The sequence below is a fragment of the Lytechinus variegatus genome, chromosome 5 (assembly GCF_018143015.1).
Source record: "Lytechinus variegatus isolate NC3 chromosome 5, Lvar_3.0, whole genome shotgun sequence".
NCBI classification, from domain to species: domain Eukaryota; kingdom Metazoa; phylum Echinodermata; class Echinoidea; order Temnopleuroida; family Toxopneustidae; genus Lytechinus; species Lytechinus variegatus.
This window is the reverse complement of record NC_054744.1, coordinates 46,574,165-46,595,617: the sequence shown is the minus strand read 5'-3', so window position 1 is coordinate 46,595,617 and position 21,453 is coordinate 46,574,165. Positions and strand designations below refer to the sequence as shown.

Sequence of the window (21,453 nt, the reverse complement as noted above, 5' to 3'; positions counted from 1 at the left end):
ACCTCGATGTTCATTAATCCGATAAATTAAAAGGGTTCATTAATCCGAACATTTGTGCCGATTTTCCGAAGGTTCGGTAATCCAAAAACAAATTAAGGCTCGTAATTCTGAAGGTTCATTAATCCGAAAACGAAATAAGGGCGGTTGTTCCGAAGGTTTGTTGATCCGAAAACGAAATAAGGTTCCCTAGTCCGAAAGCGAAATAAGGTTCGTTAATCATTTTGTTTTCCGACTAATGAACCTTCGGAATTACGAACCTCATTTCGTTTTCGGATTAACGAACCTTCGGAATAACAAAGCTTCAGAATTACGAATGTATGCAGATTTAAAGACATGGAAGAGATAGTAGCACATATTTTAACCCTAAATCTCCCGGGGTATTTTGATTCTTGTCATTCCCGGGGGGGGGGGGGGGGGCCATTATGGCCCCCCCTTAAGATCTCAGCCGCCGATTGCGAGCGATGCAAAAATTTGCACGCTGGTAGTGTGCGATGTAATCTACAAGGCTGTATGGTAAAATTTTCCAAAATAATGAGATTTTATTTTATATGAATTAATTATGCTAATTTATGCATAAATCATACTTTTTGCTTTAATTCACTAAATAAAGCTCCTAGAATGCTAATTTCTGGTAAAAATTTCTTTGTAGCATTCTTAACAATCTTAATTCAAAAAAACTTTGGTTTGGAAATAAATTTCTTATTGTTTTATTGTTTTATGAATTTCTTATGTATTTCTTTGTTTTTTTACTTTTTGTTTTTTATTGTTTTTTCAATGGAAATTGTTCCAGACATAATTCTGATCATAAGGCAAAATTAATTAAGTTTAATCAGTAAAAGTAGAAATAATGATACATTTATGAATTTTGGCTAAATACGCAATTTGCATTGGATTTGTACATGAAATCACGTTTATGAGCAATTTTGGGGTCTAACATGCACTTGCACAATGTTGCGGAATGTCGTAACTGTGTACCCGGGCGTCACAACTTTGGTCTCAAAATTTGCGCGAGACTTGAATGTAAAAAGTCAGTGAGCTGCGAGGTGAAAAAATTTCGCGCAGCAGATATATCGCGAAAATTGTTGAGGGGGGCCATTATGGCCCCCCCCCCCCCCCGGGAGAATTAGGGTTAAGAGTGGAAAGAGATCAAAGTAGGTAGAAATGGAGTAGGGAAGAAATTAAAATATATATAAAAGGGAGAATAATGGGAGAGAATTAAAGAGAGAGGGAGAGGGAAAAATATACAAGAGGGGGAGATTGTAATTAATGCAAGAGAGATGAGAGGAAATAACAGACTTATACAAGAGAGAGGAGATGGTGGGATATACATAAATATATACGAGGGTTGAAAGGGAGAGAGGAAACGGAGAGAAAAAAAGGAAAGAAACAACAAGACAATAGAGAAAGAGATAGCAGTGCATCAAGAAGAGAGAGCAGTGGAATAGAGATATTCAGAGCAAGATGAAGGAGTAAATTAAAAGGTGAGAAGTTTTTATACCAAGAAATGGAGGAGAGGAGGGTCTTACAATTAAAGGTCAAGTCCACCCCAGGAAAATGCTAACTTCAATAAATAGTGAAAAATAAACTAGCATGGCGCTGAAGATATCATCAAAATCTTATGTAAAATAAGAAAGTTATGACATAAGTTTCTCTTATTTTTCACAAAACAGTCATATGCACAACTAGGTGAGTCAGTCAATGATGTCCATCACTCACTATTTGTTTTGTTTTTTATTGTTTGAATTGTACAATATTTCATTTTTTATAGATTTGACAATAAGGACCAACTTGACTGAAGCATGTAGTAAACAATTCTAATTCCACATGTTCAGGGAGGAATTAATCGTATCACTTGACGATGAGGAGAAAATTAGAATATTTCATATATCATACAATAAAATACAAAAGAAATCGTGAGTGGATGACGTCATAGTCTCCTCATTTGCATACCAGCCAGGATGTGCATATAACTGTTTTGTGAAATTAAGCGAAACTTTAAAATGTCATAGGTTTCTTATTTTACATCCGATTTTGATGAAATTTGCAGTGTTATGCTTGTTGGATTTTTCGCTCTTTATTCAAATCAACATTTTGTTTGGGTGGACTTGTCGTTTAATAATAAGCGAGAGTTAGAGAGACCAGACTACCTTACATAATAAAAAGCCAAGAGGAGAGGGGTTGACTTGACATAAATTGGAAGGGGGCTGTAATATACGCAACAAGAGAGAGAGGAGGGGGGGATTGAAATAACAAACCATTTAATAAAAGGAAAATACAATCAAGAGGTTTAATACCCCTAGCGAAATTTTACGCAAGCAGATGTTTAGTCTTACTCATCCTATATCTCTGTTTATCTCTGCTTCGTCTGCCGTCTGTGACGTGCAGTATCTCTTCAGATTCTTCATAATACTTCAACATTTTCTCTCCTCTCAACCAGTTTTAGTTCAATCTTATCAACAAATAATTTACAAAATAAAACGGTATTCGCCGTATTTAATAATCAGCAGAGCCACATCCTCTTGTACCGTATATGGTACCAGGGTAGAATGAGCAATTACGCCATCTACGACGGAGGTATGAAAGGCTCGCAGCAATGACGACCTACCCAAAATGTTAACACGTCACTTAAGCAGACGAGATAGAGGATGTGAAAACAATTGGTTGCTTTAACTTTCACTGGGGATATTAAATCTATTTAATAATGTATTTCCCTTTCAAAGGAGGGTAAAGCCATGGGAAGTATGGCAATTCCGAAAAGACATGTAAAAGTGCTTAAAATCAAACTAATACTTGCTATCTATACAGTATGTCATTTATTTGAAATAGACACGCACGTTTTTATAAGAACAAGAATTGCGATCCTTGGGCAAGCAAATTATATACAGACTGCAGATCACTTGTGTATCATGTCTGTATTAAGAATCTCCACATTTATCTCTTTCCGAATTTCGACATCGAGTTGTGATGTAAAGAACAAAGGAAAGGGAAAATTCCGTTCTCAACAAAGTTCTGGGTATTTTTTTAAGATATCATCCGTTCATAAGCCCCCTGTCGTCTGCTAGTCTGAACAACATCTTCTTTCATGGCGGCATGCTGTACAATGTCAAAGCACAGCCAGCGATACCAGTAGACGCCTTGGGATAATCTTTAAACGATTCCCAGTCGTCCTCTTCGATATTATACTTTTCAACGGAGTGAAGCCATGATTTGCTTTCCCAGTTATACCCTCCAATCAAATAGATCATTCCATTTACGACGCTCCCTGCCATTTCTGCCCGCGGTGTCGCCATGGGTGATAATTGAATCCAAGTGTCCTTTCTGGGGTTATACTGCTCAATATGAGGGATGCATCTGACTGTTCCTGTGCTATCAGCAGTAGCTCCACCGGCGAGGTATAGGTAGTCACCGTGTGGTAAGAGTATGGAAAAGAAACGAGGGATGCGTAGACATTTACACGCTTGCCATTCGTCTTTGTCGTCATCGAAATATTCCACTTTGCTTGAAATCTTTTGATTTCCTGAAAAATCGAAAGATACAAGACGAATCTCTGAAGTGCGCGTATGTAGCCTCTACTATTATATTTGACCCTTTCAGCTCCCCACGTTCCGTACGTGTTTGATTATTGTAATTGTTTTTATTTGGGTAATGAATAGTGAGCAATGCTTGCATTTTGCTACCATGAATATTGTAATGACTTTCAATGACATCACATTTTTACCAATGAACTGAAATTCAGATATGACAATTACGGGCGTCTGAATACAATATCTTTCAACCACACATCCGTCCAGTGGTGTGGGGGGGGCAGTCAAATGTATTGCTGTACACACGCATGGCCAAATTATTTACAAACACCCCTTGAACGAGTTTTTCTATGTGTGAAAACTACCCCCTACAAGTTTTTCGCAGGTTTTATTTACACATTTTGGCCCCTATACAAGCTGTCGCCAGTATATGATCCGGGGGGATCCTATGGGGGAAAAAAACATACCGTAAATACGTTTCACCCTGGCGATTGACCATTGACCAGTTTTTCAAAACTACCCCTTTTTTGAAAATCGTGTTTTTGATACTCTTATAACGAGTGCACGCGCGGCCCGCCTCCAAAACTGAAAAACACCCCCCCCCTTTTTTTTTGGGGGGGGTTGGGGGTCACGCGTGTGTACAGAAATATACTTGACTGCCCCCACCCCGGGCCAAACTATTTTGGCGAAGGCCTGTGCGAAAGTCGCCCTGTTATCGTGTCCCTTCAAAAATCTGACCCTGTCCGTCCTGTTGTTCAAGCGTCCAAGGCCTCACTATCATTCCTGTTTGAACTACCCCAACCACCCAGCACACAGAGTCACCTACAATTAATTAAGAACCACTCCCACTTCTGCGACGTGTCACATACCTGATCCACCCATGGCGTAAAGGCGATTACTGTGAGCTGCTACTGCCACACATCTTCTAGGATCACCCAGGCTTTCGACAGCTTCCCATACATCTCGACATGGATCATAGCGTTCTACGGCCGATAGCGAGGTCTTGTCGTCAACCCTACCCCCTTCAAAAAGGAAATGATTATACAATTCAGTCTGAAATCCTATGGCTCACGTATTTTGCTATACTGCAATTAACTTCAATTCACTTCAAATGTGGATCAATTCTGTACGCAGGTACGTACACATCTTTCAAGAATTTCAAGGACTGCCACGACTACGGATTTCACCCGAAAGTCTAGTTGGCAATCGGTTATTACCAATATCCCTTAATATTACGGGGCGGATTGAGGATGATTTTCCAAAGAAATTGGGCAAACCAATTCTAACAAGCTTAGAAAATTCAAAAAATAAAATCAAGGTAAAATTTCAAGGGTCATCTTCACCAGAAACACTTTCATCGTCGGAAATTATCCAAGCAAAAAAAAAGTCTTCAAAGTGGATGAGTTCCGCACCTGCCTCCGTCATTTACGCTCTTATGATGTTCTCAAAAGTGTTCTTTAAACACTATTAGTGGTCGATATTATGTAATTTTAGTCTTACCAACGGCGTATATCTTTCCGTTGAGGACCCCAAGCTGAAAGCTCTCTCTGCCATCAATCATATCGGCTACATGAAGCCAGGCATTGATACGTGGATCGTAACGATGGGTAGAGCGAAGAGGACTCCCCGCAGATGTTGTTTCTCTTCCACCAGCTATGTATAGAAAACCACCTAACGTAGCGGCTGCGTGATATGAAAGGGGATTATATATATCTTAGTTGGACAAAAATGGGTGACGAAACCCGTTTAATGATTAAACATTACAGATTGGCAACGCTGCAGGTATGTGATCGTTTGCAAATTAATTTTTCTTCATATAGTGGGAGATGAAGAGAGAGAAAGGGAGTGAAAAGTTACAAACTTTATATAATGATTTAGTGCAACCCCGGTGATTATCTGAAGCCTTCATGCCGATAAAGAAAGGCAACATTGAGGGGTGACGAAAACGAAAAGAGAAGATAAAATGATCTATGGAAAACCTTTATCTCTATATCAAACATAATTTATATTCGATTTAAGTATTATTTTCAACTTTAGAATAACAGAAACTTGCACCTCTGGTAAATGAGAACTGGATGACGTCATTTGAGAAATTTGAACATTTTGAGGGTGACGAAATAATCAAACACACATAATCAATCTATTAATCACACAAATGATTAATCTATGTCATATGTTACTTCATTTTTGACAATCATTGCTTTTTTTTCTCCATTTTCACAATTCATACAGAAAACTTAGGAAAGTGATTCATAAGAGCCTCATAATGTATAGTAATCATACGCTTGTCTGTTAAATTGAACAGACCGATAGATTTGAGGGTGACGAAAAAAAAATATCAATGGAGAACGTTTAATTTTAACATGATTGATATTTCATTTGGGAATATATTCATCAGTAAAATATTAAGCACTTGCACCCCTGGTAAATGAGAACTGGATGGCTTCATTTAAGAGATTGAAACATTTTGAGGGTGACGAAATAAAAACAACTCACAAATAATTGTCTAACCTATAATGGCATATGCTACTTCATCCGCGACATTCAATGAGAATACCCTGACTCTTTATACTGAAAAGTTATTTGTAAGAGCCTCATAAAATATTCCATAAAGATGATCACATGAATTTCATTAAAATTAAATAGATATAGTGCATAACGCCACGAAACAGATCGCTAGATTCTCTATTTTCATTAATAATATTCTTTGCATCTTATTATGTGCTAGAAATTTATTTAGTTGACCAAGTAACTGTTCATCCCAAATGACAATCATGTAGAATTATTATAGCTGATTATTAATGAGCCAAGTCAATGGGGTGACGAGATGGTCTAATAACCTATATTTGATCTGAATAAACAAAAAAGGCTCTTTTATTGTGGAGACTGAATGATAAGCCCAAGCCAATAAGAATACTGTATCATATGACGCTGGCGATATTGTAAGGACAATTTCAGCTATGGCAATATTATTCTTTATTTGTAATATTCTTTGAATATTGCAACTGTTTGCAGCTAAAGATTTATAGGAAATATTCTGGTATCTGTGTAAATAATTATGAAACTTTGTCGCGCATTTCTGTCGACCAAAATAGTGCTTCCTCTTCAGTGGAAAGATTATAACATTTTAGGGTGACGAAATTTCTTGTCGTCTTGGGGCATTCCCCGAGCTCCCCCTCCCTCTCTCTCTCTCTTTCTCTGTGATTTATTTATATCCTCTATAATTACCCCCCTCCTTTTCTGCGCTCACTCCCCCCCCCCTTCCTCACTCTTTGAAAACCCGTCAAACCTGCATGATGGTGTCTGGGATGTTCCATCTCGGTAAGTGTCACCCATTCCTTGGACGCCTGCTTATAAAACATGACGTCACAACCAACAGGCTCTTTGGTTCGTCGAGGTTGGCCCCCAAGGGCGATGGGCGTGGTGATATGAAGAGACGACCTCGGAACAGTTCGAGATGATTGGAGCACACTCTGTCGATAAGGAAGGCAGTGGTAGTGGAGCGCGTCTTTCACCAACGACTCGCATTGAGGGTTTCGCATGATGTACGGTACACTCTCCACGAAGTCGACGATCTCCGACGGGGTGATCATTGGAAGTCGGACTCGACGTAACAGTTGTACTAGATAAGGTAATCTACTATCGAGGTCGTGTTCTAGCCAACGAGTGCATGCATGAAAAACCTACAAAAGAATGGCAAAGGGGGAAATGCAAAAAAAAATGTATTAGCACTTTGTTGTTGATGTAATTTTCCGGGAGGTTGAATTATGAAATATAAAACGCTAACTCTAATGTTGCAATTGACACTCTTTTTGATTGACTTAACAAGATTGGAGATTCCAATTAATTTTGATTGAGAGTTAAGCTAACTCAAGAAGATTTTTTTTTCAAATATCAAGGTGTCATTAATCCCTTTCTTATTATAGCTATTTTTAAAGATAAGAAATACGTGGAGTATAAAACGCGGGATAAAACGTTACAAGAGTGTTTCAGTACTTTTAGCTGTTCATTATGGTTGCATGCCTTTCCTACTTTATACTTTCATACCAACTAAAAATTTATTGAATTTAAAAAAAAATTGCTTAAAATTGGATTTGATGATATACCTTTACGCATGGGAGTATCTTTGCATGACATACATTTTGAGATTTTCTTTAAAATTAATTGTAAAATCTAAAATGATAATCAAATTTCATCGAAATATGTCTAGTTTTGCTTGTAAACAATATCAGGCAGCACATATATATGTGTATATACCTCCAATTCATCATCTACGTGGAGATCATCCCTTGATACCAGACAAAGTAATGTCTCTTCTGACAGATCTAAGAATTCATCAGTGATTGATAGCTCTACGAAGTGGCTTGCTACCTGCTGACACGCCCTCTCAAATATATCTTCCATGTCGAAAGAAATAGCAACAGACAAAGTCCGAAGACATGTTTCCGATGTCAGGTTCTCGAGTAAGAAGTTCGTGCACGAGTCCAACGCTGTTTGTATTCTTAGATACAGTGCTGCGTTCAAGAGTTCATCGATGTTTTCGTATGTGACGGCTAGACTCGACGTGTACATGGATTCTAGTAACATTTTAACGATTTCATGGCCCACACCATGTAGTGTGTAAACAAACTGTTCCCCGTCTGAGCTTGGATCGTCTTCTTCCGACGTGAACAGTTCACAGAAATACCCACTGCATGCTGCTAAGATCAACCGATGAGCACCAACGCGGTGGTGTCCTACGGCAAGGACGACATCCTGTAACTGTTTCTTACGCCAAAGAGTGGTGACGGAGCCCAGATCTTTGTAGCATGGTCCGCTCCTTGTACATTGACATTCGATGTCTCGACGACGGTACTTAGGCGGGATAGTTTACTCGGTAAGATACCGGTGGTGGCTGGTCTTCTGTAATTGTCCTGGCTTATTGGAGTTCTCCGTGATACCCTAGGTGGCATTCGATTTGTATATTGAGCACTTTCGGGTTTCTTTCCCACATGCTTTAGTTTTTGTTTCGAATTTTGGGCTTTTGGTTTCCTCTTATCTTTTGTTGTGTTCATGATTGCCTTGGCAAGTTTGTGTTTCTGCATTTCTCAGTAGTCATACATGTATCATGTGCTTGGTCTTGCCCATCAGTCGGACAACCTCCTTGTAACTGTCCTACTCCATCCGCATACTTTGTTTTGAAACTGTCGATGTTATGCAGCCAGGCCAGCTCGCTGAGCGGCAAAATCAGCCTATTTTGGGGGGCGTCGTCATGCACAACTTTAGTCACATGATAATGCGCGTAAACGATATAACGTCATAATTCTGAATAAGCATTTACATTGTAACGTCATGATATGCTTGAATGATTCGTGTAGTCTTTTAAAATCAGACCCTCTCTTCAATAAAACTTTTAATAGTCACTGGTTGTCGACAATGATGATGAAATGACGGTCGATTAATATAATGGGGGCGATCATCTAAACGGGACAATGACGCATTATTTCTGTAAGAATACATTTTCTCATGTTGAATTTTGAAATCAGTTCACACTGCTTCGAAATTGAACAGATTAAACCAGTTCCCTTAATTTGTTCCGGTTGCAATGTCCACCTTTTAACAAATCTCAGCATTATACCGATGGCATACAGATGGGCGGTATGAGCCACCCCCCCCCCCCCCCCCCTGTAATACAAAAATAAAGGAGAAAGGGAAAGAAAATGAAGGGGAAAAAACTGTGATCCCCAAAATAGATCTTCATTTGAAAAGGCCAAATTTTTGGCTCGCTCTCGACTTTTTAGGAATTTTCTCACTACATCGCTGATTATTACTAGCCTCTTTCTTCTTTTTAGCCCGTCCCTCTCGATCCACTGATCCTGATACTCTTGAATACTTTTTCTCTTCCCCAACCGTCTTTCTCTCAGCAGTAAAAGGAAGACTAATGCTTCGCAGCCAATCAAAAATATTGATTTCACTGAAATGGCCAGAGCTAGCAATTTAGTCACTGCTGACCCTTTTTCATGTAATGTCCCCTTATTGACCCCCCCCCCCTTCTTCTTTCTCACTCGTTTATGTTATATCATCCTTATAGCCTCTTTCACTCTGTCTGACATTTCTTTTTCTTGATCAAGTTCATCTCACTATTTGAAACGGAATATATATATATTGTTTCCAATTAAATTAATTGCTTACCGATTAAAATTTACGAACACGAGAAAAAAAATTATGAAAAGTCTCATAAACTTGTATTGTATTTCCTTCTCAAAGAAACTGAATGAAGAGAAACAGGTGGTATACAATTCAACATTCGTAATACATATTATTTTACACGTATTCATGGAGAGCATTATAGATTAAATCCGCTATGAACAAAAGGTCCGTTTAAACTTGTACTATCAAATAATCTCAAATAATCTCTTGTCGATGAAGTTCGACACCGTTGAGTTCTGGTCTATCGGAAGACGTTTTCAAAGAACATTCGTCGTATAACTGTATTATTATTCTAGACACTTTCTCATCCATAACAAAAATTACATCTCAGGATCGCAAAAAGTTAAAGGAATGAAATTGTTAAACATCACTGATACTTAATATCATGTAAACAGCATAATTCCTTACGCACTTTTAATGTGATCAAAAATCGTCTTTGACTCAAATTCCATGCTGCATAGTATTTTCCCCGAAAAGATCGATTTTACAGTCAATTCCTAGTTGTGGAGATCAAATAGATTTGACTGCTTATTTGTTTTCTTCTCTTTTTTTAATACAAAAATGAATATATTTCATGAAAATTTTAACTTTGTGTATTAAATCCGCGAATGATGCAACTTCGATGCTTGTGGCTAGAGATCAAACGAATTTATTTATAAAGATTAACATTAACATGAATCCAATTTTTTTTTACATTTTACCATTTATGGATGCACTTAATTTATATTAATAAACGTGGTCTGCACTCATTTAATTTACAGATTCACAATAATTCATTAGGTTAAAATACCGTAAAACTTCTTATTTTCCATGTAAAATCATGGATTTATAATTTATTCAAAATAAAAACAAAATCGGATGTCAGATTACTTTTATCATAATAATCGTGTAATAAGAGTTTTCAGGTCCCCGTAACACAAACCTTGGAGATTGATGGTGATGATTTTTACAATTAATCATGTACAACAATCAATGTATTCAATCGTACGAATCAGAACCGTAATCAATCGCTAAGATTTAGGTTACGGGGTCCAGGACTTTGTCACTACTGTAAGAAATCCCCCTACCATGGTCTGCTTTTCTAAAGGCGTCATTCAGGCAGAGTTTTCTCACGTTACAACATATATTCACAGTCAAATGACAAACATTTTCCCAATCAACAAGACATCGAAAACTATAAGTAATTCACTAACTAAAGTATATTGCAACAAGAATGGAAAAAATGTGAACTGGTAATGGACGGCAAGGATTTTAAAGAAGTTAAAGTTTAGAGATTGTCCGTCTCCCTTGGTGAACTTAAATCCTCAAAAGCCGAGGTTTTATGTAACAATTCGCTGATGTCCGCCACCTCATGTAGTCATGCTAATGCACTCCCTTCAACCATAGAATGATGAAGATAACTTCTGAGACGTAAGGAGACAATCATTAAACAAGTTTGGTTGCTAGGATAGCCATGGTGAGAAGGGTGATAGAAGCAGTCTTGATGACACTACCACTCTTTGGTTTCTCCGTGACCGTTGTCTCGTTGCCACTACCGGGGGCAGGCTCAGGAACTATGGAAGAAAATCCAAACAATGGTATTTCATGAGTGAGCAAGGGCAGATTTGAGTATACCGTAGATCGCTACATTTCTGCCACTGCTAAAAATAAGGAAATACAGGGGATCAAATCCACTTTATTACCCGACTTATCACCGTGACCATGTCAACGAAACATGTGAAATATTTCATTCCCGGGGGGGCAATTACATTGACGAGTGGATACCATGCGCGACCAAAAAAACACGTAAAAAAGATGTCTTTTTCAGGATAGGGCACGTTACGTACGTAACGTGATAAGGGTGTCAAAAACACTAAAATATTGAAAAAAGGTATCTATTTCGCTCGGAAAATATACGTGTTTAGGGTCAAATATGAGGGGAGGAAGAAACAAAATCAAAATGTTTCATAAAGGATGTCCTTTTTGCCCCAACACTACGTGTTTAGAGTCCGATTTGCGCGAGGTGTGGAAGGTGGGGCCGTATTAAACAAAAATAATGGTGTGTAAAGGCAAAACGACCGACGGACCCGACAATAAAATATCGCTGTACTTGTTTAGGGGTTCATTTCGGGGAATACTTGCCAAGAGTATCGTTTTGTTTCCAATACTTGTTAAGGGGTGCATTTTCAAAATATGGAAAATACATCGCTGTACTTACTTGTTTAGGGGTTCATTCAGGGAATACTTGCCAAGAGTATCGTTTTGTTTCCAATACTTGTTATGGGTAGGGTTTCACACGCCAATACTTGTTAAGGGGTGCATTTTCAGAATATGGAAAATACGTGTTTAGGGTGCTTTTCAAGACCCCGTGGTCGCGCATGGTATCCACTCGTCGATGGAAGGCCCCTCCGGGATTTCATTGAGACATATCTTCCACATTTTCACAAGAATATTCCTCAAAAACTTAGAGGGAAACGGGAGTGGTACTTTTTCAGAAGGTGGACACATTGCTCGTACATGGACTTTATAAAATAGCCCTAAACAAGTAGTCCATAGCACGTATTCTGAAGTCGGGTTTAACATAAACTCAGGTTTAAAGCTTTTTTCATATCCTTTGCACTGTATAGGCGGCCATCGTGTAAAAATAATGGCATGCTTTCGTACATATATTTTTTTCAATTTGTTTTATTTTCAACAGAACAGAGTTAAGAAGACGTATATAATTAAAATAATAATTGTAAATGAAACTTATACAAACAATATAAATTGAAGCAAGTACAATACAGATTTTTTTTTTCCAAAAGTAAAACAGTATTTCATATAAGCAAATCATCATTAACATAATCTGAGAAAATAAGAGGGATCCACTAAAAAGCAAATGCTTGTAGAGTGTGGACCCCTCTATGAGCATACTCTACGAGCATGAAGCCTACATCAATGTCATATTTTGATGTAATATTGCTTCTGTAAATTGCAGTACTTTTTGAGTTGTCAGAAAACTGTACCCCCTCCCCTCCGCCAGGGGTTTTCATGTCCACAACTGCTTTATACACTCCCCCCCTTCCCTTGCATGGAATTCAGACAGGGCTCCTACCCCCCCCCCCCCTCCTCCTGCTCCCGAACACCAACCCATACCTACCGGGAGAAGGTGATGGTGTGCCCTCATGTTCAGACTCTGCTCCTGACTCTATGATGAAATTATAAAATGATTTTTTTAGAATTTTGTTAGTCTTAATTTTAATCTTTAACTTAAAAACAGAAGGGTTTTAATTTCGTTTTTACAGATCAAGCACACACGGGTATCCCCCCGAGGGGTATCCCCCAAAGAAGTAGAAAATCTATATTACATGGTGGTTTTGTTTTTAGAGTTCTTTTGGGGTTAAGAAAACAGGCGAGTATCAATCAGATAACTGATGAAGAAGAGAATAAGAAGACTTTTTAAAATGAAAGACACTGTAAAACATTAAAAAAGTACCGGTAAGTAAATGACTATAGTAATGTTTAGATAAATTTTATTTACCTTCTGTTTGTTCAGGGGCGTCTGCTGACGTCGTCACCTCCACATCAAAGGTTACTAGAATGAGAATATGATAATAATGAAGATCAAAATCAAGAGTTTCAATTATGATCTACATTAGCAATCTGTTTCTTTTTATCATCAAATATATATGGTTATGGAAGGGAAAATATTCTGTTTTACGATTTCTGTCATCTACGAATCAGTGCGTTATTTTTCAATTTGTTGTATTTGAAAAGTTGAAGTACACAGATAAAACAAAATATCGTTTTATGTTCTCAAACACGCGTATGTGAATTGCGTTATTTCAAAGCTAAAACAAAATATCGTTTTATGATATTCTCAAACAAGCGTATGTGAATTGCGTTATTTCAAAACGGGTCGGAAAACATTTGATTAAACTTCATATAAACTACATGTATATGTAATGTACATTGTAATTACACTATATTTAGGCAGACTTAAATGCTCTTTCCTATGTCATCATTTGAAACTTCCAATGGTATCCAATATAGATTGTAGCAATCAAAATCACGGATTAGAGGATGAAATATATGTCAGTAACAAAAATTATAATAGGAAAGTTGATTTTCATTGTACCCAAATAACTAAATACATATACCATATTAGACCTTGATATTTTGATTGGTGTTTTATTTTTGCTTTTATTGGCTTAACAATCACAATATTTACAAATCATTAGGAACAATTAAAGTCTTTAAAGAAAATACACTCCCATACATTTCGCTTCGTTTCTTTTTCCTTTAAGTTTAGGTGTGTGTTTTTTTTTCTTTGTCTTTCGCTCTTTATTTATTTCTCTCTTTCTCTCATTTACGTTGTTTCTATGTACATGCCTCTTTCTTTGTTTCTTTCTTTCCACTTTGCTTTCATCTTTCCTCCAATTTTATATGCCCGTCCTAGACAGGACGCATTATGCTATCACGCTCGGTGTCCGTTCGTCTGTCGATATCTGTCCATCCATTTTTTCCTTGTAAACGCGATAACTATAGCAGAGATGCCAACTTTTGGAAATCAGAATTAGGGAGGATTTGCAACCGCCACCAAATTATGTGCGCATAGCGCACATCTCGAGCGCGGAGCGCTCGACCCTTGTGGCCGGGGTCCAGGGCCCGCCTTAGGGCCCTGGAAGCTCTGGGTTTCTAGATGCTCTCTGGTGCAATCTGACCCTTATTTTGGGGCATTTCACATGTTTTGAAATAAACATTGTTCCCACTTTTTTAACATTAAAAATATCAAATATGCATTTTCACATGTAAATAAAAAATGAGGGGACAAAAGAAGTACCTGTTCAACAACAATAATAAGGATGCATTATCACTATCGGCTATGGGCAGGTTATGTTCCACTATAAATCCAGTAAAGAAAAGCTCAGCGCTGGTCCCTTGCTTGGTGAAATAAAGACAACAGGGTACTAGTGGAGCTCGAAGATCTTGCCATCGCAATGTCCGTAGGCCTGTGCCGTTTGCTCCCGAACGTTAAGTGCCTCCGAATTATCATCACGACCTCCCTGCTAAACTGAAATGTCCACGCTGCAAATTGCGCAAAATGCATGGTAAATTCCTCTTTCCGACTTCCGAACACACAGGTACTGGAGACTGTATTCAGTCTTATACTTCTCACACCATTTCTTGGTCTTCTTTTGTTGATTTTCCGCCATTTCGTTTCAATATCAACCCATCAATACGCCGAAATCACACACCGATATTCCACCGCACGACTCGACAAATCCAGTGGCCGCGAGCGCACACGCCTCGCGAAGCTAGCCGGGCCTACCGGCCTGGTGCACAGTGGATTCCCGTCGGGCATATCACATGCACCAGCTTTTCGCTGCTCCGTATTTGTCTACTTTTCACACAGAATTTAGTAGCAGCGAACGTAATGGAGTTACTACATGCTAAAGTTAGCAGACGATACATGTCCTTCCAATCCAATTTGATCAATGCAAAAAAAATCGTAATTTCGGGAGGATAAGGATGGTAATCGTAAGGGCGGGAGTTGGGATGAATTTTCGGGAGCCTCCCGATGAAATCGGGAGGGTTGGCATCTCTGCTATAGTTTAACTTAACCTAGGCTCGTATAATTTGGTGTGTATGATACTAGCATGGACCCAAGGAAGCCTATTGATTTTGAGGTCAGAAGGTCAAAGGTGAAGTCGCCACCTTTCACTTTTCTTGCTTGAACTGTTAAAGCAAGAAAAGTGGAAGTTGAGCAATAACTCCATTTTCCGTGTTACAGGCGGGCGTACTATTTGCTCGCATTAGCGACACTCTTGTTTCTTTTATCTTGTAAACCCTTTGCACACTGATCTTCAATTTGCACATGTGCACAATTAAATTCAACAATCGTACTACTTAGATTCCTCCGCTAACTTCATATTAAAGAGGCTAATATATTGTAAAAGTTCTCGGACGTAACATCTATATGATAATCATCAGTATCAATGGTTCAAAATGGAAATCTTGATTCAAAAAATTGACATGGAAAAAATTGTCATTATTATTCCCCAAAAGTTAATTCAGCATGCAAAGAGTTAATACCCCAAATCACATCCATACCTGCTGAATCAGTTGTTTGGCTGCTGGAAGTTTGTGCATTGATTGTCCACATCACACAGCATGCGATGGATAGCCAGAAAATGAGACAAACTGATGACGTTGAGTTCTTCATGATTATTCAATGCTGGAAAAAAAAATATATATGAACTTATTACAATATGGAAGGATAACTCTAATAATTCGTTGTGTCTATATTACGTGCTGTACAGTATTGTGTTGTCTTCTCCATGGCCTGCCTTGGCCCCGAGGACAGTTTGGTTGTCGGTTCATTTTGATTTATTTTTTAAACATTTTCAGTTATTATTTGCGTCACATCAATTGAAATGAATTGTATTTCTAAATCTAATGAGATCAAATATATTAGAGTCATCAGCAAAAAGTAGAAACAAAATTAGATCTAGATCTAGACCTAAAAAAATACTGACGGTTTTAGTAGCCTTTAGACCTCGATTCTAAATTCATGATATAAACATGGTCACAACTTGGAAAAAATTAACTCTATCCATACAAAACTAGACCCTAAACGTTTTCTGAAAGGAATTGCTTTAGAGGTCTAGACGAATGACGTTAGAGGTCTAATATACTATTGTCCTAAAATAAAGAATATTCATATGATGTATAAACTTTAAGATCCTAGTCTAGATAGAGTCTAGGTCTAGGCCTAATGTTACACTTTGACTTTTTTTTTAATTTAGATCTAGATCTGCACTGACCATTCTTTGATATTTACATCGATTTTAATTGAAGTTTTTGATGTTTATGCTACAACAGATTCATGAAACATGAATTGACCTAATTTTTTATATCAGAGACAGAGGGGGGAAAATATTTCGATGTCTTGTCTATGTCATCATAGCCCCATGATGCACCTTTATACATCAAACCTAAGGCTAAGCCTAGGTAGACTATACATGACCCTATATTAGGGTCTAGACCTAATCTAACGTTAGATATAAACATGGTCACAACTTGAAAAATGTTTACTCTATCCATACAAAAGTAGACCCTAAACGTTTCTGAATGGAAATATCCTGAGTAGGCATACATCTAATGATCTAGACTCTCTAGCTCTAGGCCCTATGTCCAAAATGGCATTTAGATCTAACGTTAGACCTAGATCTAGACATAGTTCTAGATCTATTAAGGAATGGTGAAATACAATCTCATGTCGTGATTGAAATTTTGAGGATCCCCCAATAAGTTAGATCTAGGCCTAGATCTCACTTGTTAGATCTAACTTTAGTAACACTGTATGTAACAATGGTGACCAGATGTCTCGTATTTCCCAGGATTTTCCCGCATTCTTTGCTCCTTTGTCCCGGCGTCCCGACAATTAACCCTTCCCGGGACACCTATTTGTCCCGTATTTCTGAATATTGAACAAATGCAGTTAATACATTTAAAAGTGACGAATTTTCATTAAGTAACCAACAGATGACGAAGCAGAGACAACAATTAAAACTTGGTGGAATGGACATACGCGCAAGTACTTCTTGTAGAAATCTAGGAGTTATATTTGATGATAAATTGACATTCGATGAATTTATATCCCAAAAATGTCGCTCTGCATCATATGCCTTATACAAAATTGGTAAACTTCGTGAATTCTTGGATAAACCCACCACTGAAAAATTGGTACATGCTTTTGTTTTATGTCACATTGATTTCTGCAATAGTCTCCTTTCAGGATTACCTATTAAACAAATTAAAAAACTGCAAACCATTCAAAATTCAGCTGCGAGATTAGTAACACGAACACGCAAGTATGAAGCAATTACTCCAGTTCTCAGAGAATTACATTGGCTCCCTGTCCGTTCCCGGATTGTATTCAAACTTCTAGTTTTTGCACACAACTGTTTTTATAAAATTGCCCCGTCCTATTTACTCGATTTAGTTTCATATTACCAGCCATCCCGAAATCTTAGATCAAGCTCAAAAGCATTATTGGTTGTTCCCTCTGTCTTTACAAAGTCATATGGTGAGCGTGCTTTTACTTATGCCTCTGCTGTCCTCTGGAATGCTTTACCGAATTCAATGAGATATCAAAGTGATTTATGTACATTCAGGAGATCCCTCAAAACATATCTTTTCAATGCATAAAAAACTATCTTTGAACTAATGGTCCAATCTAAATATCTCGATTACTTTATTCTTATATACCTTTCACTATTTCTTCTTTAAGCGCATAGGGACATGCTATGCTATGTGTGATGCGCTATACAAGAATTGAGCATTATTATTATTATTATTATTAATTTGATAACTGTAAATTTTTGCAAGTTCTGCGGTGATTTTCTTGCTAACCCAGTAATGTACATTGCAAACGAACTGGCCTCCTGCCTGTGTGTGGCAAGCTACTAACTAGCTACTAGGCAAGTAGGATCGGAGCAAATTTTCAATTAATGGTGCAAACAATCTCACATGGTAAACAGTTTTTCCACCAAAATAATCAAAATATCGGCGGGAAATTCTTATAATTATATATTATGAATTCTTAATGATTTGGAGATGTAATCGGAGGAACAAGTTATTGAGTGTGTACGATGCCGAGATGTTTTATCTAATAACTATTTAAGTTTGACAATATGTTTTACTTTGAAATTTTAGTCATTCTAAAAAACACCAAATAACATTATGATTTTTGTTAGATGATTGGATTTTTTTTTTTTGCTTGAAGTTTGTACTTTTTTCCTCCTTTCTTTTCTACCTTATCCTTCCTGCTTGCCCTGTTTAGTTCCATCTATCTTTATTTCCTATCTTTCTTTCCTGAATATTTTTTTCTCTCTCTCTGTTCATTTTCTTTCATTCCTTTTTTCTCTTACCTGTCTTCTTTAGTCTCTTTTTTTTATTTCCTTCACTCTTCTTTCCTTAAAATTACCATGGCTTCCTTATCTCTTCCTCTCCTGTTTCTTTTCGTTCTTTCTCTCCTTCATTTATTTTTTTTGTTCTCTCCTCCCTTCATTCTTCCCTCCCTCTCTTTAATTTATTTTTCCTTCTATATTCTTTTCCCTTATCCTTTCTTTCCCATTCCTTCCTTCCTGTTTTTCTTTCTTTCAAAGAATGAAGGAAACATATTTCTTTCCTTCGTTCTTTCCTCCTCCTTTTTCTTGTTTTTCCTGTTATTCTCTCCTTTTGTCTTTCACGCATTTATTTATCTTCCCTTCCTTTCTTTTTTTTCGTTCTTTCTATATTAATTTTAAGGAACGACAGAAACCTTTTTATCTCTTATTCTTTCTTTCATCCTTCTTTTATTCTAACTTTCTGTTTATTTTTCCCTCTTTACTTAATTTTCTTTCCTTCTCAATTCATCTCTTTTCTTTCTCTCCTTCATTCTATCGTTCACCCTCCCTTCCAATTATTTTATCATGTTTTGTTCACAAGTCTAACACTGTGTGTGGCCTTTTTATTAATCTTTGTCGATTGTCCCGTATTTCATCTGGTCACCCTGATTCATTGTAAGTTAGGCTAGATCTACGCCTTACTTGTTAGATCTAACAATTACCGGTATATCTAGATCTAGGCCTAACGAGTTAATCTAATGGTAGAGTCTAATGACATGTTAGTATTAATTTTAAGGGGCCTAACGTTAACGTTAGAATTGATCTAACGCAAGGCCAGGCCCAGGCCAGGCCTAACTTTCTATCTCTCTCTCTCTCTCTGCCGATATCGACTCATTGATTTCTTAATCTTTAAAAGACTTTATCTTATCATAGGCCTACATGGTAACATGTGTTGCTCATATAATTCCCAACAAGTTAGACCTAATGCCTCGACAGACCCAGCGACAGACACAATGTTCAGCAGGCAAGAGAAGGCTTGAACTTCCGGCACGTGATTTATTTGGCATGCATGAACGAATTGCCTTGCTAGCATGATACAACTACAAGGGCAAGGTCTGGGGAGCGTTTCATCAATATTTTCATCCGACAAGTTGTCAGATCTGACATCTTTCCATGATTTCGATTGGCTGAGAGGCAGTGTTCCTATGGTAACTGTCGGATAAAATGGGACTTGTCGGATAAATCGTCTGACAAGTCCTTTCATGAAACGCTCCCCTGGGGAGCGTTTTATCAACATTTTTGTCCGACAAGTTGTCAGATCTGACATCTTTCCTTAATTTTGATTGGCTGAGAGTCACTGTTGCTATGGTAACTGTGGGATAAAAGGGAACTTGTCGGATAAAACGTCCGACAAGTCCTTTCAAGTTTCACGAAACGCTCCCCTGGCGACCGTGACACATATTTGACTTACGCGTACGGTACGTTACCGTATCGGGTACTGTGCGGCGCGCTGGCTCATTAACGGTCAAACGGGTAATCTGGTACGGTAGTCATTAATGAGTTTTTACTGTTTTTGAGGCAGTCTAAATGTGTCATCACCACGCTATACGTATCAGACATTCTTAATAATGGTTTGCGTAGACTTACCTTTGCAGATTTAGGCCCAAATCTTCTGATTCGCTGATCAAATGAAATACTCAGTCTTAAGTTAACGTTAGTTCTGTACGTCTTGATCGACCGGTCGACCGCTTATACAAAATTTATGCGCGCGCTATTATTTGCGCATGCGTACGTACATGCGCGATATCGGTCACGGGATCGGTCACGTCATCAACGTCATCAACCAACGTTAATTTTGCGCTGGCATTGCTGCTGCTCACCTAACAAAGTTACGATTTTTTTTCCTGTTTTTTTTTCACGATTTCAGTGAAACATATCTATCAGGGGCCGCGGAAGGGGGGGGGGCTGGGGGCTTCAGTCCCCCACCTTTATTTTTCCAAAACCGTGTACAAATATAAAAATGACCATATGATTGTGATTTTTTGCATGGTCAGCCCCCCCCCCCCCCCTCTGAAAACCGTTCCGCGGCCCCTGTCTACATAGGCGGGGGGGACGTGTCCCCCCCTAAATTTTAGATGGGGGGACGATCCCCCCCTAAAAAAAATTTAATAACCTTTTTTTTTTTTGCTTGTCAATTTTTTTTAGGCGTCCCCCCCCCCTAAATTCACGTGAACCCCCCTGAAACGTGTGTTGCCCCCCCCCTAAAATTTAGGTTGATGACCTTTTTTGGGGGTGCTTTTCAAATTTTTTACCTGTGTCCATCCCAAAATTTCAGGTGGACACCCCCTAAATTTTTTGGCTTCTGCCGCCAATTCCTGTCTATGCATGTTTTCATTAATACGATGAGTGAGTTGATAATGTCATCTCTCTATTTATTCTTTTGTATTTCATATATGAAATTTCAATTTTCTTATTATGTGTCCAACTGATTTGGGGCAGTATTTTACCCAATGCGGGAAGCATATTGTCCAGCATTTAAAATTTAAAAATAAGCAGCAGCTACTTTATGGGCAAAATTTTCATCACACTGGATAAATAAAAATGCTAAAAAGAAATGTGCAGTGTTGGTTTGACACGTAATGGCCATCATGGAGCAATTTTACCTAATATTTTTTAGAGTGCACGTTTACCCATCTTTACAATTCTATCTATTTCTTATCGGATGTTATACACTCTTAGCATAAGTCAAATTGACTAGACCAGTAGTCAGCTGGGTGCAACTGATAATTATGTGTAGTCACATTTCTGAAATATATTCTAGTCAGAACACTGTTCTAGTAAAATACGACTAGAAAATAGTCAAATAAGAATAAGAGGTATACACCCCC

At 37.9% G+C, this 21,453-nt stretch overlaps 2 protein-coding genes across 2 annotated transcripts; both read right to left on the bottom strand.

Annotated features, from left to right (window-relative positions):
• Nucleotides 1-3,080: 3,080 nt before the first annotated feature.
• LOC121415485 (kelch-like protein 31) lies at nt 3,081-8,111 on the bottom strand. The gene is made up of 5 exons (XM_041608685.1): nt 7,782-8,111; nt 6,814-7,207; nt 5,025-5,207; nt 4,394-4,546; nt 3,081-3,517 (listed from the first exon to the last, which is right to left on the bottom strand). Exons 1-5 carry the CDS (start codon nt 8,109-8,111, stop codon nt 3,081-3,083), a joined length of 1,497 nt encoding a protein of 498 aa, XP_041464619.1.
• Nucleotides 8,112-10,978: 2,867 nt separating this feature from the next.
• LOC121415000 lies at nt 10,979-20,289 on the bottom strand. The gene is made up of 5 exons (XM_041608039.1): nt 20,213-20,289; nt 15,786-15,909; nt 13,213-13,266; nt 12,832-12,879; nt 10,979-11,266 (listed from the first exon to the last, which is right to left on the bottom strand). Exons 2-5 carry the CDS (start codon nt 15,895-15,897, stop codon nt 11,139-11,141), a joined length of 342 nt encoding a protein of 113 aa, XP_041463973.1. The 5' UTR covers nt 15,898-15,909; nt 20,213-20,289; the 3' UTR covers nt 10,979-11,138.
• Between the last annotated feature and the right edge of the window lie 1,164 nt (nt 20,290-21,453).